Below are 13,913 nucleotides of genomic sequence, written 5' to 3'. Positions count from 1 at the left end.
TGATGGGCTCAAGTATAGCAGGGATTGTGGGGCTGGCGCGGGATCGGGCAGTGTTTCGTTCTGCTGTGCATGGGGTCGCTATGAGTCGGAAACAACTCGACGGCACTTAACAACAACAACAACCCCTTGTTCCACATCCTCCTCTGAATCCAGCTTGCATTTCTGGAAGTTCCTTATCAATATACTGCTATACCCATTTTTAAATTATCTTCAGCAAAATTTTACTTGCATGGGATATTAATGACATTATTCAATAATTTCCACATTCTTTTTGATCACTTTTTTTGAATGGACATAAACAGGGAACTCTTACAATTGGTTGGCCAGGTATGTCTTCCAAGTTTCTTGACACAGCCGAGTGAGTGCCTCCAGCATTATTACATCCACCTATTGGAACATCTCACTGGGTACCCCATCCATTCGTGGAGCCTTGTTATTCGCCAGTTCCTTCAGTGCAGCTTGGCCTTCTTCCTTCAGTACTATCCGTTCTTCATCACATGCTGCCTTAACTCACTGCCATGGAGTCTGTCCCCACTCATTGGCCCTATAGGACAAAGCAGACCTGCCCCACGGGGCTTCCCAGGCTGTCAGTCTTTGTGGAAGCAGATTGCCTTTCTCCCGCAGAGGGGCTTGTGGATTCAAACTGCTGAGTTTTGGGTTAGCAACCAAATGGATTAACCACTGCACAACCAGGGCTCTTTATGGTCCCTTAACCAAACCAAACCAAACCCACGGCCATCGAGTGGATTCTTACTCACAGCAACCCCACTGGGTTTCCGAGGCAGTAGATCTTTATGGAAGTAGGCTGACCCATCTTCCTCCTGGGGAGTGGATGGTGGATTTGAACTGCCAACCTTTTGGTTAGCAGTCAGATGCCCTAAGCGCACCCCAGTGCTTCTTTATGCTCCCTTGTTGTTGCTGTTGTTGTTGTTATGTGCCATGGAGTCGCCGTGACTCATAGCGAGCCCTCCTTGGGTTTCCGAGGCAGTACCTCTATGTAAGTAGATTGTTCAGTCTTCCTTCTGAGGAGTGGCTGGTGAGTCTGAACTGCCAGCCTTCTGGTTAGCAGTCAGATACTTTGGGCACTACGCCACCAGAGCTCCTTCACGCTCCCTTGTTGTTGTTATTTGCCGTCAAGTCGGCCCCGACTCATAGCGACCCCTCCTTGGGTTTCCGAGGCAGTATCACTACGGAAGTAGATTGCCCAACCTTCCTTCTGAGGAGTGGCTGGTGGGTCTGAACTGCCAGCCTTCTGGTTAGCAGTCAGATACTTTGGGCACTACGCCACCAGAGCTCCTTCACGCTCCCTTGTTGTTGTTATTTGCCGTCAAGTCGGCCCCGACTCATAGCGACCCCTCCTTGGGTTTCCGAGGCAGTATCACTACGGAAGTAGATTGCCCAACCTTCCTTCCGAGGAGTGGCTGGTGGGTTTGAACCGCCAGCCTTCTGGTTAGCAGTCAAGTGCCTTAGGCACTATGCTACCAGAGCTCCTAAAATGAAGACCTGTGGCCCATATGGAGATCGAACCCGCGACCTTGGCGTTATTAGCACCACGCTCTAACCAACCGAGTATACCTTGGGCACTACACCACCAGAGCTCCTTCATGCTCCCTTAGTTCTTTCTAAACGAGATTTCGCACAACTGCGCCTTAAGGTGCTTGGCTTCCAGGTGTTTCCAGACCTGAGAGCAGCACCGCTGATGAGGCGCTTAATGAAATGTCACTGATGGGGCCCGGGGGGGGGGGGGCACAGTGGGAGGCTCGACTGTCAGCAGGAGAACAGTGGGACCACCTGCGATCAGATCACAGGCAGGGGAGACTCTGCCAGCGTTGGCGGGCACGGGGTAGAAAGCCGGAAGGGCCGCCAGGCACCTCGCTTCTCCAGGGTTGTGGGTTCTCAGTCCCACAGTCCTGACACAGGGCTCCACCGAGCGGTGCTGAGCCGCGGCCAGGACGCCGGCCGGCTGACCCCAGTGCAGGGCCTCCAGGGGCACAGAGGGATGCAGGGTCCGAGACCAGAGCGTGAGGGGCTGGTGTGGACGCCCTGCCTTGAATGCCTTTCTAGTCTCGTGGAGGCTCCGGGAAGCCCGGGTCTCCGTTTCACTGGGTCTGCAGCGGCCCCGGCATTTGGCTTCTAACAAGTTCCCGAGGCTGCTGCCGCTGGAGTGTAACCCGCAACCGGAGCTGCTGGGCTTCGTGCAGCCGCAGGCGGGAGCCGGCGCTGGAGGCCCGGCCTGGAGGCCCTGGGCGCCCGGCCAGCGGCGAGGGCGGCGGGATGGGCCTCGGCCCAGCACGAGGCTTCGGCGCCGGGGACCCACAGCACAAACCAACCAAACAAGGCTCACGGAAAGCGTTCGCCCGCTGCAGCGAGGTACCCCAACGTTTCATGCCTGCTCTGCTTTCTGCCGTTTTGCTAAAAAATAAAATGCCAGTCACGACCCCCAGCGTTAACTCACACCGGGCACCCGACTCCCGGGGGGATGCCGCCCGGGAAACCCAGGCAGGGGTCGCCGAGTCCAGCCGAGCACACGGCAGTGAGCTTGGCTCCTGTTGGGTTTAACAGACCACGGCCTGCTAGGGTCCAGAGCGACTCTGCGACCGGCTCCTTGCGGAACGTGGGTCCGATTGCAGGGGGGAAGACTGCGCGGAGGGGCCGAGGCCCAAAGCGGTGCAGTGGGGGTGGCGAGACGTGCGGCCGTGGGGTGAAGGACCATGAGGGACCGGCTGCGAGGTCTGGGAACAGAAAGCCCCGCTCAGACACAGGCCTGCAATAAAGGGCGTCCCGCGGGCCCACGAAGCACCAATCCGGCCAGCCGCGGGAAGCAGGCAGCCGGCATTGGAGATGAGTCACCGCTCCCTGACGTCACCCCTGGCCGGGCCTCCGCCCCCTCCTCCGCTTCACCCCAGCTGGCTTCCTCTGGGTCCTGGGACGACCCCACCGAGAGCCTCATGGGTTCCCCATTGGATCCCAAGCCCATCCATGAAGCAAACCTGGGGTGAGGCTTCACTGATTGGCTGGAGGCAACTAGTGCCACCCCCCTGAAGGCGGGGCCAGGAGGCTCTTCCTCTCGGGCTAGCTCCCGTGAGCACCCGCGAGAAGAGAACGCGCATGCGTGGCGTCCTGTCCCTGTCCTAGGAAGGAAGAGTTCTTCTTGGGGCAGAGGGAGCGGAAGTGGTTGCAAGGAAGCGGTCCAGAGGACGTCTGCACCTGCGGGCGGCTACTGCAGTCGTTCCTCAAGAGAGCCGCTGCGCGTCATAGGCCTGGGAGTTACTCGCTCCGAAAATGCTGACACCGGGCAGCGAGTCCTCCGCCAGAGGTCGCAGGGAGGGCGGCCCGAACGTTTTATCAGGTGTAGCTGGTGCTACGTTGGGGTGGGCAGTGGGCGGTAATCACAGCTAGGACCGAAGCGCAAACTCTGAAGCCAGGAGGGAGATGAATAAATACATGAACCCGTTTTAGAAACTGGAACTTAATAACTTAGTGCCTGCAGCACACCACTTGGGCTGGGCCAGGTACTTTTCACTGAAACCATTCCCTGAAAGAGATGGGGCGTCGGAAGATCGGCTAGTGTTCCTCAAGGGCAACTTCGTGAACATGACATGATATTAAATCAAAGTTAAGGTGCTGGCCCAAACTAAGAAAAATACTGGTCTTTGGAGAAGTGATGTTGTTATGTGCCGTGGAGTCGGACCGACTCTTAGCGATCCCTCCTTGGGTTTCTGAGGCGGTATAGCTCTGGAAGTAGATTGCCCAACCTTCCTTCTGAGAAGTGGGAGTTAACGGAAATAATTTTATACAAACTATATTTGACAGTGGGAGCTCTGGTGGCATACTGCCTAAGGCATTTGACTGCTGACCAGAATGCTGGCGGTTCAAATCCACCAGCTGCTCCTTAGAAGGAAGGTTGAGCAATAAGGTGCTCTGGTACCGCAGTGGTTAAAGCACTCGGCTGTGCACCAAAAGGTCGTTGGTTCGAATCCAGGAGCTGTTGCGCAGGAGACATATGCGGCAGTCTGAATCTGTAAAGACTGACAGCCTTGGAAACCCTAGACACTGACTTAAGTACTCTGTCCTCCAGCGGCTTTGTGAGTTCGAATCCCCTGGATGGCAGTGGGTTTTTACAACAAAAAGGAAAATAAAATGCAGAAATTACAAAGGCCCATTTATGATGAAGCAGATTAAAAAGAATATAAAGCGGTAAGAAGAGGACCACAGCCGGCACGCAGCTGCGAAATCAAGAACCAAGAACAGAGGAGGACCACAGCCGGCTCGCAGCTGCAAAATCAAGAACCAAGAACAGAAGTTATGGGGAAGCCTCCTAAGGAAGGTGGCCATTGTTGTGGGCAACTGCTGTGGAGTCAGCCCGACTCACAGCAACGCGTGCCCAACGAAGACCCGGCCTGGTCCAGCGCCAGCCCCGTGGCCGACTGTAGCTTGGACCCTGTGATGCATGGGTTTTCATTGCCTGGTTTTCCCAAAGTAGATTGACAGGCCATTTTTTCCTACTCTGTGATATTCTGGAAGCGTTGCTGAAACCTGTTTAGCATCATGGAACACACAAACCTCCGGGCACAGATGAGTGGTGGCTGCAGGAGGTCACTGGCGGGAAACGGAACTAGTCTCCTGCGGGGACGCTTACGACCTACCACGGACCCGCCACCGCCGCCATGAAGTGGTTATTAGACACATACAGAACAGCAGCCTTCTCTTTATCACAGGCAAGCTACAACTCGAACGGCACGCAGGTGGCCCTTAAAAGCCATGTGCAGGATGTTGGTCCGTTTCCAGACTCGCTTCTGTGATGGATCCCGTCCTGCATCAGGTGTCGCAGCTCAATAGGTGTACTGGCCCACTGGGTTGAGCCTCTGCCTCCGGGTCCCGCCTACTCGCCCGCGGCCAATCCAATTATAACGGCAGCCTCATCCCATCCAATGGCCGCTTTCCCCATCCCTGGCCAATGGGAAGGCAACTAGTCTCTCTGTGGGCTGGCCCTGTTCGTGAACAAACTTCGCTACAAGGGGGGGAGAGGCGGCGGGCGGGGGGGCGGTGTTCGGCAGGGGGGTACCGAACAGCGAGCGAGACCCCCGCGAGGGGCCCTTAAGGCTGCAAAGTGCCTGGGGTCCGCGGCTGAGGCCCCTAGGACCTGGGGGCACTGGCAGGGCCCACCCGCCGGTCTTATACAGGTCTGGCCGGCTTCCGAGCCCTGTCGGCCATGGAGCCTGGCCGTGCGCCATCGTGCGCGCCGCCACCGTTCGCGTGTGTCGCCCCCGCGCTCTTCCTCGGCAATGCGCGCACCGCGGGCGAGTCAGAATTGCTGGCGCGCGCGGGCGTCACGCTATGCATCAATGTCTCCCGCCAGCAGCCGGACCCTCGCGCGCCCGGCGTGGCCGCACTGCGCGTGCCCGTGTTCGACGATCCGGCCGAGGACCTGTTAGCGCACCTGGAGCCCACCTGCGCCGCCATGGAGGCTGCAGTGCGTGACGGCGGTGCCTGCCTCGTCTACTGCAAAAACGGCCGCAGCCGCTCGGCCACCGTTTGCACCGCCTACCTCATGCGGCACCGCGGCCTCAGCCTGGCGCAGGCGTTCGAGGTGGGCGGGCCCAGATGCGGGGGGGCGGGTCTTCGCGGTGAGGTGGATTTCAAGATCCGGAGATGACTTCCGGGTAGGGAAGCGCTCTAGGCTAGGGGTCCGTCTTTCAGTCCGGGCGGGCCCAGTCCTGGGGGCGGGCCTTCCGGGCATGACGCAACCCAATCATACAGCGGGTCTCCTGAGCAGGGCGGGACCTGGCTGTAAGGGGCGGGCCTTTCCAGCCTGTTATCTCTGAGTGGTGCAGGGCTGTCCTGGGACCTCTCCCCTCTGCTCCTGCCTCCCTAGCATTCCACGCTCTCGTGCAGTATGGTTTTGAACAGCACCTGTGCACTGGACCCGCTAAGTTTATCCTTGAGACCTGTTCGCTGAGCTCCACGTTTCCACAGCGGGATAACAGGCATCTGGTACAAAACCTTTTACTGCCCTCCAAAAAGTGCGAGTCCGCCCCACCTTTCCAGGTGAAGGTCATTTTCTACTTTCTCCTAAAGCCCTCCTCTCTTCCACTTTGCTCACCCACTCACGTCACCCTTGCCACGAGCTCGGGCCTCTGACTCACTGCTCCCTCTGCCTGGAGCACTCTTCCCCCAGGTTGTCCACTTGCTTTTTCGTTCGGTTTCCCGCACCCTGGCCCAGACGTCAGCTTCCTAGCAGGGTCCTCCTGGCCTCACTCCATGAAGTAGCCGCTCCCCTCCCAGGCTCTAATTTATCTCTGTCATCGTTAGGTCCCATTGGGTCGGTTCTGACTAATAGTGACTGTACAAGTTCTGACTCATAGCCACCCTTTATTCAACAGAACAAAACACTGCTGCCTTGCGGATCCTAACGATCTGTGCTGCAACTGAGCCAGTCTGTGTCAGTCCGTCTCCTTGAGGGTCTCCCCCTTTGTCACTGACCCTCTCTCTACCTTACCGAGCATGATATCCTCCAGGGAGAACATGACCAAAAAAAGTACAAAAGACCAAACCCGGCCATTCTCACTTCTAAGGAGCATTCCGGCTGCACTTCCCCCGACAGACGTGTTCGGTCTCCCTGCGTGCCACAGTGTATCAGGATTGTCACCAATGCCACTATCAGAGGCATCCGTTCTTCCGCCTTCCTTGTTCATTGTCCAGCTTTCACATACACGAGACTGTTGAAAGTACTATGGCTTGGGTTAGGGGCACCGTAGTCTTCAAAGACGCATTTTGGCTCTTCAGCGCTTCAGAGAGGTCCCTTGCACAGATTGGCCCAGTGCAGTACGTTGTCTGATTCCATGACTGCTGCTTCCGTGGGTGTTGATTGTGAATCCACATAAAGTGAAATCCCTGACAACTTCACTCTTCTCCACTTACCATGATGTAGCTTATTGGTCCAATTGTGAGATTTTCATTTTCTTTATGCTGAGGGGTAATCCGTACTGAAGACTATATGTAGTCAACAGTAAGTGTTTCAAGTCATCTTCCCTTCCAGGAAGCACGGTCGTATTGTCTGCATATCATGGGTTATTAAAGAGTCTTCCTCCCGATGCCGTGTTCTTCTTATAGTCCAGCTTCTCGGATTAGTTGCTCAGCATACAGACTGAACAGGTGCGGGGAAAGGGCACAGCCCTGACACGCACTTTCCTGACCAGGCAGCATCCCCTTGTTCTGTTCGAACGACAGCCTCCTGGTCTCTGTACAGGTTCCTCGTGAGCACAATGAAGTGTTCTGGGATTCCCATTCTTCTCAATGTTGTCCATAACTTGTTATGATCCACACAGTCAAATGCCTTGGTATACTCAGTAAAACACAGTTGAACATGTTTCTGGTATTCTCTGCTTCTAGCCAAGATCCATCTGACACCAGCCATGATATCCCTTGTTCCATGCTGTCTTCTGAATCCAGCTTGGATCTCTGGCAGTTTCCTGTCAATAACTGTTCCAACCACTTTTGAATTATCATCAGCAAAGTTTTACTTATGTGTAATATTAATGATACGGTTTGATAATTTTTGCATTTTGTTGGATCACCTTTCTTTGGAATGGGCACAGATACGAATCTTGTCCAGTCAGTTAAGGCATTGAGCTGCTAACCAAAAGGTCAGTGGTTTGAATTCACCAGCCACTCCATGGGAGAAAGATGAGGCAATCAAATTTTGTAAAGATTTACAGCCTAGGACACCCTATGGGGCCCACTAGGAGTTCGAATCAAGATGATGGCACCGGGTTTGGTTTAGTTTCTAGTCAGTTGGCCAGGTAGCTGTCTTCCATATTTTTTGGCATAAATGAGTTAGCATCTCCAGCACCACATCTGTTTGTTAAAACGTCTCAGTGGGTATTCTGTCAGTTCCTGGAGCCCTACTTTTTTGCCAAGCCTTCAATGCAGCTTGGACTTACTCAGTACCATCGGGTCTTGATCTTATACTGTCTCCTGAAATGTTGAATGTTGAACAGTCCTTCTTGGTACAGTGACTCTGTGTATTCCTTCCCTCTTCTTTTGATGATTCCTGCATTGTTCAACATGTTGCCCATTTGTTGTTGTTGTTATGTGCCATCGAGTTGGACCCGACTCATAGCGACTCCTCCTTGGGTTTCCGAAGCGGTATCACTATGGAAGTAGATTGCCCAACCTTCCTTCCGAGGAGTGGCTGGTGGGTTTGAACCGCCCGCCTTCTGGTTAGCAGTCAAGTGCCTTAGGCACTATGCTACCCATAGAATCCTTCAATATTGCAACTTGAGGCTTGAATTTTTTCTTCAGTTGTTTCAGCCTGAGGAATGCTGAGCATGTTCTTCCTCTTTGGCTTTCCAGGTCTTTGCACATTTCATTATAATACTTTGCTTTGTCCTCTGAAGCTGCCCATTGAAATCTGTTCAGCTCTTCTACGTCATAATTTCTTCCATTCCCCTTAGCCACTCTTCTTTCAAGAGCAAGTTTCAGAGTCTCTTCAGACATCCCTTTTGGTCTTCTCTTCCTTTCTTGTCTTTGTAATGACCTTGCTTTCTCCATGTGTGATGTCCTTCATGTATGATGTCCTCTCTCCATGCATGATGTCTTCTCTCCATGTATGATGTCCTCTCTCCATGTATGATGTCCTTCATGTGTAATGTCCTCTCTCCATGTATGATGTCCTTCATGTATGATGTCCTCTCTCCATGTGTGATGTCCTCTCTATGTATAATGTCCTCCATGTATGATGTCCTTCATGTGTGATGTCCTCTATGTATGATGTCCTTCATGTGTGATGTCCTCTCTCCCTGTGTGATGTCCTCTCTCCATGTGCGATGTCCTCTCTCCATGTGTGATGTCCTTCATGTGTGATGTCCTCTCTGCATGGGTGATGTCCTCTCTCCATATGTGATGTCCTTCATGTATGATGTCCTCTCTCCATGTGTGATGTCCTCTCTCCATGTGTGATGTCCTTCATGTATGATGCCCTCTCCCCATGTGTGATGTCCTCTCTCCATGTGTGATGTCCTTCATGTATGATGTCCTCTCTCCATGTGTGATATCCTTCATGTATGATATCCTTTCTCCATATATGATGTCCTCTCTCCAGGTGTGATGTCCTCTCTCCATGTGTGATGTCCTTCATGTATGATGTCCTTCATGTATGATGTCCTCTCTCCATGTATGATGTCCTCTCTCCATGTATGATGTCCTCCATGCATGGCATCCTCTCCCCATGTATCATGTCCTCTCTCCATGTATGGTGTCCTCTCTCCATGTATGATGTCCTCTCTTCATGTATGATGTCCTTCATGTATGATGTCCTCTCTCCATTTGTGATGTCCTTCATGTCTGTATGAAGCTTATCTCTGGAGATGTTCTATAATCATCAGCTTATTCTGCTCCCTACATGGTGTGCAATTTCCATGGCAACAGGGACACTCTTACATTGTAAATGGGGTGTTCCCAGTGCCTACGCATGTCATAGGGATTTGGTAAATATTTTCAGTGTCACATGAAATACATAGCTAATTAATTATGGTCTATGTCTGTACCCTACATCCTTTTCAAAGTGCTGCAACTAGCTGAAGGCACTCTGGTGGTATAGTGAGTGGTTAAAGCATTGGGCTACAAACCAGAAGTTGGGAGATTTGAGCCCACCAGCTGCTCAGTGGGAGAAAAATGAGACAGTTGGCTCCTATAAAGACTGACAGCCTTGGTAACCCTGTGGGGCAGTTGCACTCTGTCCTCGAGGGGCACTGTGAGTAGGAATCGACTCCATGGCAGTGGGTTTGCAATGAATTGATGCTCAGTAAATGTGAAAGGGGGAGCTCTGGTAGCGTGGTGCCTAAGGCACTTGACTGCTAACCAGAAGGCTGGTGGTTCAAACCCACCAGCCACTCCTCGGAAGGAAGGTTGGGCAATCTACTTCCGCAGTGATACTGCCTCGGAAACCTAAGGAGGGGTCACTATGATTCGGGTCCGACTCGACAGCACACAACAACAAACGTGAAAGGACTCGATCAGTCAGAGGAATTAGAGAGCTAGTAACTTTAGCCAGCAATCAAGCGAGAAGCGATTTCTCGCCTACAGAAAGGCCGGAGTGCGGCTGCCTGCGTTTGTGGGAGTCAGCCGGGGATTCCCATAGCCACACATGGCGAGATGTCCTCGAATTCCCACGGTCCTTGATGTCAAATGATGTAGAGACAGACATAAATGTCTTATAGGATCAAATGCAGAAGTGGAATGACTTTGGTAGTGTAGTGCCTAAGGCACTTGACTGCTAACCAGGAGGCTGGCGGTTCAAACCCACCAGCCACTCCTCGGAAGGAAGGTTGGGCAATCTACTTCCGTAGTGATACTGCCTCGGAAACCCAAGGAGGGGTGTCTATGAGTCGGGTCTGACTCGAGGGCACAGAACAACAACAACATAACCATAAGCCCAGAGCCACGTCCCCCCTGTGGCCGCCACTTACGGCACTATCAGCTGCGATACCCTCTGCCGCCAGCAGGGGCGCTCGGAGGTGCAGTGCGCTGAGTGCCAGGAACCTCTGACTTGTCTTTGGCTCTTTGCAGGCGGTGAAGCGCGCCCGCCCAGTGGCCGAGCCCAATCCAGGCTTCTGGTCTCAGCTCCAGCAGTATGAGGACCTGCTCCGACCCCAGCCCTGCCGGCCCCCGGCGCCTCCGGGGACAGTTCTTCCCAGCGAGGACCACCCCACGGAGTGCTCCGAGGACCCTGTAGAGCGTGCTTAGTCGTTCAGCCTTTGGGGACAGCACGTCCTCAGAGTGGGGACGCTGGAGGTTTCCGTGTCAGCTCTCCAGACCTGCAGCTCCCTCCCAGTGAGGAGACATTGGACACTGGTCAGAGAGTGGTCTTCACCTCCCCTTGAAGTTTCATCTTTCTGACTGGCGGCTTGAGAGGTGGTGGCACGGGGTGTCCACTCAGAAGGGGCGCAGACCAACCCCTTCCTCCTGGTCAGCCTCAGCTTCCCAGACAGGGTTGGGTTGGGGGAATCAAAACCACCGGGAGAGTTTTGGGAAAATCGGAGCTGGTAAGCCAGGGCCAGGGGACTCACGGTGAGCCCTTGGGAAACCCGGGGACCTGAGAGAGCTGCCACCCGGAGCTCAGCCACCTGACACTGACAAAGGGGAATGTCCAGAGGGTGCCGTGGCCTCTCCTGCAGCTCCCAGAGCTCACACTGGTCCTGTCGCGGAGTCAACCACAGGTCCAGCGGCACACGTGACTCTCAGAAGCTGCAGCGTGCAGGCCAGGGTGGAGGGCCGGCCGGCTCCAGCTGCTCCGTGTCCCAGCCCTCTGCCCGCCTCGCCTGGCCTCCACCATCCACACAGCAGCCCTGTGCTCCAGCCTTGGGCCGTGTCACCTTGGCCAGGCCCACGGCACAGGGCTGTCCCCGTCCACCCAGGAGTAAAGGGCAGAAGCCCCACCTGTCACCACGTCTGCCTGACTGCAGAGTCCTAGTTCAGACGCAGTCTCACATGGACGCCCAGGGACCTGAAGACTACCTTAGAAACCAGCATCACCCCCACAGTTTTCAATAAGACATCGGGGACAGAGCAGGAAGGATGGAAGGCTTGTGAATTATAGCGAATACAGTCGCTGGTTAATGTATTCAAATGTGTACAGACAGGCTGGTTAATGTATTCAAATGTGTACAGGCAGGCCATGTAGAACATAGGGGCCTGGAGCCATTCCCTTTCAGCCCCTGGGGGGGCTTAGTCCAGTTCCCTCCACCTCAGCTGGGGCCTCAGCTGCCTGCAGGTCTTTTCTGGTGGGGAACCGACCCTTCTTTCAGAAGGGCCCAAGCCCTGAGAGGCCTACCTGCACTGGGTCAGGTAGATGGGTGGTCCCCATGACCTCTGACCACACAGCCTAGGAGTGTAGGAGGCAGCCGGGAGTGTCCTGGGTGCCAGCCCGCCCCTCCTGGCCAGCCAGGACTAGTCACCCACCTGGCATGTTGGAAGCTGCCTGACTCATGGCCACCCTGTGCGCAACGCTGGGATCCATGGGCTGCACAGGCTGAACTCGGAAGTCAGTCACCAGCAGGCCTTTCCTCCTGCTCCGTCTCAGTCTGGAAGCTCCCCGAACGCTGTTCAGCAACACACAGGCCTGCACTGCCTGACGGGTGCTGCATCACCCAGCAGAGCTCAGATCGAGAGCCTGTTGGCCGGCTGTGTCTCCTCTACCACCTCCCATGCACGAGGGAGAAGACCTGGCCGCTGTAGGCCAACTCCCAGGGGCAGGGCCCTCCTCACGCAGCTCTGAGGCAGGAGGGGGCCCATTTCATGCTGACTGAGGTCGGCAGTGACGTCTGGGTGTCCTCTGTGCTCAGAACCAGTGACCAGCAAGGAGGGTGTGGGCCCCTGACCACCTCGTGGCCCCATGTGGATGGGCCCGGCCACCCTCATTGGAATCTGGGGCCAGGCCCATCTCCAGAGAGATTTGTTCAGGATAAAGAGGGGTGTGTGAACGTGCCCGCCTCCAGGGACATGCAGACTCCTGGGTTCCTTGTACCTCCGTGAGGTGGGTGTGGTGAGAGAAGACTGTGACACCCCCACACACCCCGGTCCCAGCGTGCCATGCTGCTTCCTGCCACCAGGGGGCACAGACAGGCTGACAGGGAGGGTGTCCCAGTAGGGGGTATGGGGTGTCTGAAGGCCTGTCACACCCCAGGGATGGTTGGAAGGAACAGGAAGATAACACACATCCTCCTCCCACCTCCCCACCCCCCCGTGGATTGCAGCTGACAGTAAACCGCCTTCCCAGCTCCCCCCACTTGACTGAGAGGTGCAGGCCTGACACTCCCCACCCCAGCTCTCCCCCCTCGACTGAGAGGTGCAGACCTGACACTCCCCACCCCAGCCCTCTGTCAGCCCCAGGGTTCCTGGTGAGTTTGAGCCGGGGACTCCAAGGGGGCATGTCCCCTGCTAAGAGGGCCTATGGGGACCTGAGGACCCTGTGGGTGGACACAGTGACTCTCCCTACCTCCTGTGCAGGCATGGCCACGTGTCCCACCACCTCCCTCCCACAAGCAGTCATGTGTCTACTCCCTGCCCCCACACCTCCAGGCGCTACGTGTCCCACCCCCTGGCCAGACATGGCTACATGTGTGCCCCCCCCAGCAGGCCAAGTGTGACAGACGAGGACACAGACTGCAAGTACGCACTTGCAGCTCAGAGACCACACAGGGGCCAGGGCAGCGGTGAGTGCGCCCTGGTTTGGCCACGCCTGCTGGACCGAGGAGTTAGTGGAAGGTGTCCCAGGCCTAAAGGCCCTCTCTCCAAGAATCTGAATTCTTATGTGGTGATGCCGTGTCCCTGCACGGCTTCCTGACTCGCCAATCCTTGATCCCTGCAGCCCAACCTGGTCTGCAGCCATCCCCTCCCTGCCCAGGGCCCTGGGTGGCTGCACCTTGGGCAGCCACCACCTCCTTATAGAGGCCAGAGGAGAACAGGCCCCAGGAGAGCAGAGGGGGCCAGTGGGGTGGGGGGAGGCGGGCCAGGTCCCAGTTGCTCCAAATGGGCTTTCAGAACAGTGGGGTGTCTAGGGCAGACCAGTCCCCCAAGCAGCGCCGTCCAACAGAACTTGCTGCGGAAGACACGTCCGGTATGTGGGTGTCCACCACAGTCGCTAGCCCCATAGGCCGCTGGGACCCTGAAATGTGTGCAGGGATGGACTCTCTCTCAGTCACACGTGGCTAGCTGCCGCAGTGCCGAGCACAGCTCTCCATCTCCAGCTGCTCCTCGCGCCACGCGCGCACCACGTAGCCACACTGGGCTCGTGGGTGAGGGGTCACCGCACCGGGGCCCGAGCGCCTGACCCGCGCTGCCCGGGCGCACGGGCCGCGCCAGGAGACAGCTCGCCATCAACGGCCACATCAGCGTCCAGAGCCAGGGAGCTC

The 13,913-nt window shown here is 55.7% G+C and overlaps 3 protein-coding genes across 3 annotated transcripts in view; 2 read left to right on the top strand and 1 right to left on the bottom strand.

Moving 5' to 3' along the window:
• Nucleotides 1–2,387, bottom strand: part of ANKMY1 (ankyrin repeat and MYND domain containing 1) — a 64,719-nt gene extending 62,332 nt beyond the window's left edge. The window contains exons 1-2 of the mRNA XM_042781307.1: nucleotides 2,139–2,387; nucleotides 1,792–1,981 (exon numbers count right to left, since the gene is read on the bottom strand). Of these exons, the coding sequence (XP_042637241.1) occupies nucleotides 1,792–1,981; nucleotides 2,139–2,387 (439 nt within the window). The remainder of the gene's footprint in view (nucleotides 1–1,791; nucleotides 1,982–2,138) is intronic.
• A 2,825-nt stretch (nucleotides 2,388–5,212) lies between these two features.
• Nucleotides 5,213–10,746, top strand: DUSP28 (dual specificity phosphatase 28). The gene is made up of 2 exons (XM_007943426.1): nucleotides 5,213–5,590; nucleotides 10,570–10,746. The coding sequence occupies exons 1-2, from the start codon at nucleotides 5,213–5,215 to the stop codon at nucleotides 10,744–10,746; spliced, it is 555 nt and encodes a 184-aa protein (XP_007941617.1).
• A 2,183-nt stretch (nucleotides 10,747–12,929) lies between these two features.
• RNPEPL1 (arginyl aminopeptidase like 1) overlaps nucleotides 12,930–13,913 on the top strand; it is an 8,838-nt gene continuing 7,854 nt past the window's right edge. Inside the window, exons 1-2 of the mRNA XM_007941476.2 lie at nucleotides 12,930–12,970; nucleotides 13,081–13,214. Of these exons, the coding sequence (XP_007939667.2) occupies nucleotides 12,930–12,970; nucleotides 13,081–13,214 (175 nt within the window). The remainder of the gene's footprint in view (nucleotides 12,971–13,080; nucleotides 13,215–13,913) is intronic.

The sequence above is a fragment of the Orycteropus afer genome, unplaced genomic scaffold, assembly GCF_000298275.1.
Source record: "Orycteropus afer afer isolate SDZICR_OR568_19922 unplaced genomic scaffold, OryAfe1.0 scaffold00006, whole genome shotgun sequence".
In the NCBI taxonomy this organism is placed as follows: Eukaryota; Metazoa; Chordata; class Mammalia; order Tubulidentata; family Orycteropodidae; genus Orycteropus; species Orycteropus afer.
The sequence above is the reverse complement of the archived record's forward strand: the minus strand, read 5'-3'. Positions and strand labels throughout refer to the sequence as shown.

Bases quoted from the DNA above. Each gene is read 5' to 3' on its own strand.
- DUSP28 (XM_007943426.1), top strand. From the start codon at position 5,213: ATGGAGCCTGGCCGTGCGCCATCGTGCGCGCCGCCACCGTTCGCGTGT. The intron at 5,591-10,569 runs GTGGGCGGGCCC...GGCTCTTTGCAG, and splicing joins GCCTGGCGCAGGCGTTCGAG to GCGGTGAAGCGCGCCCGCCC.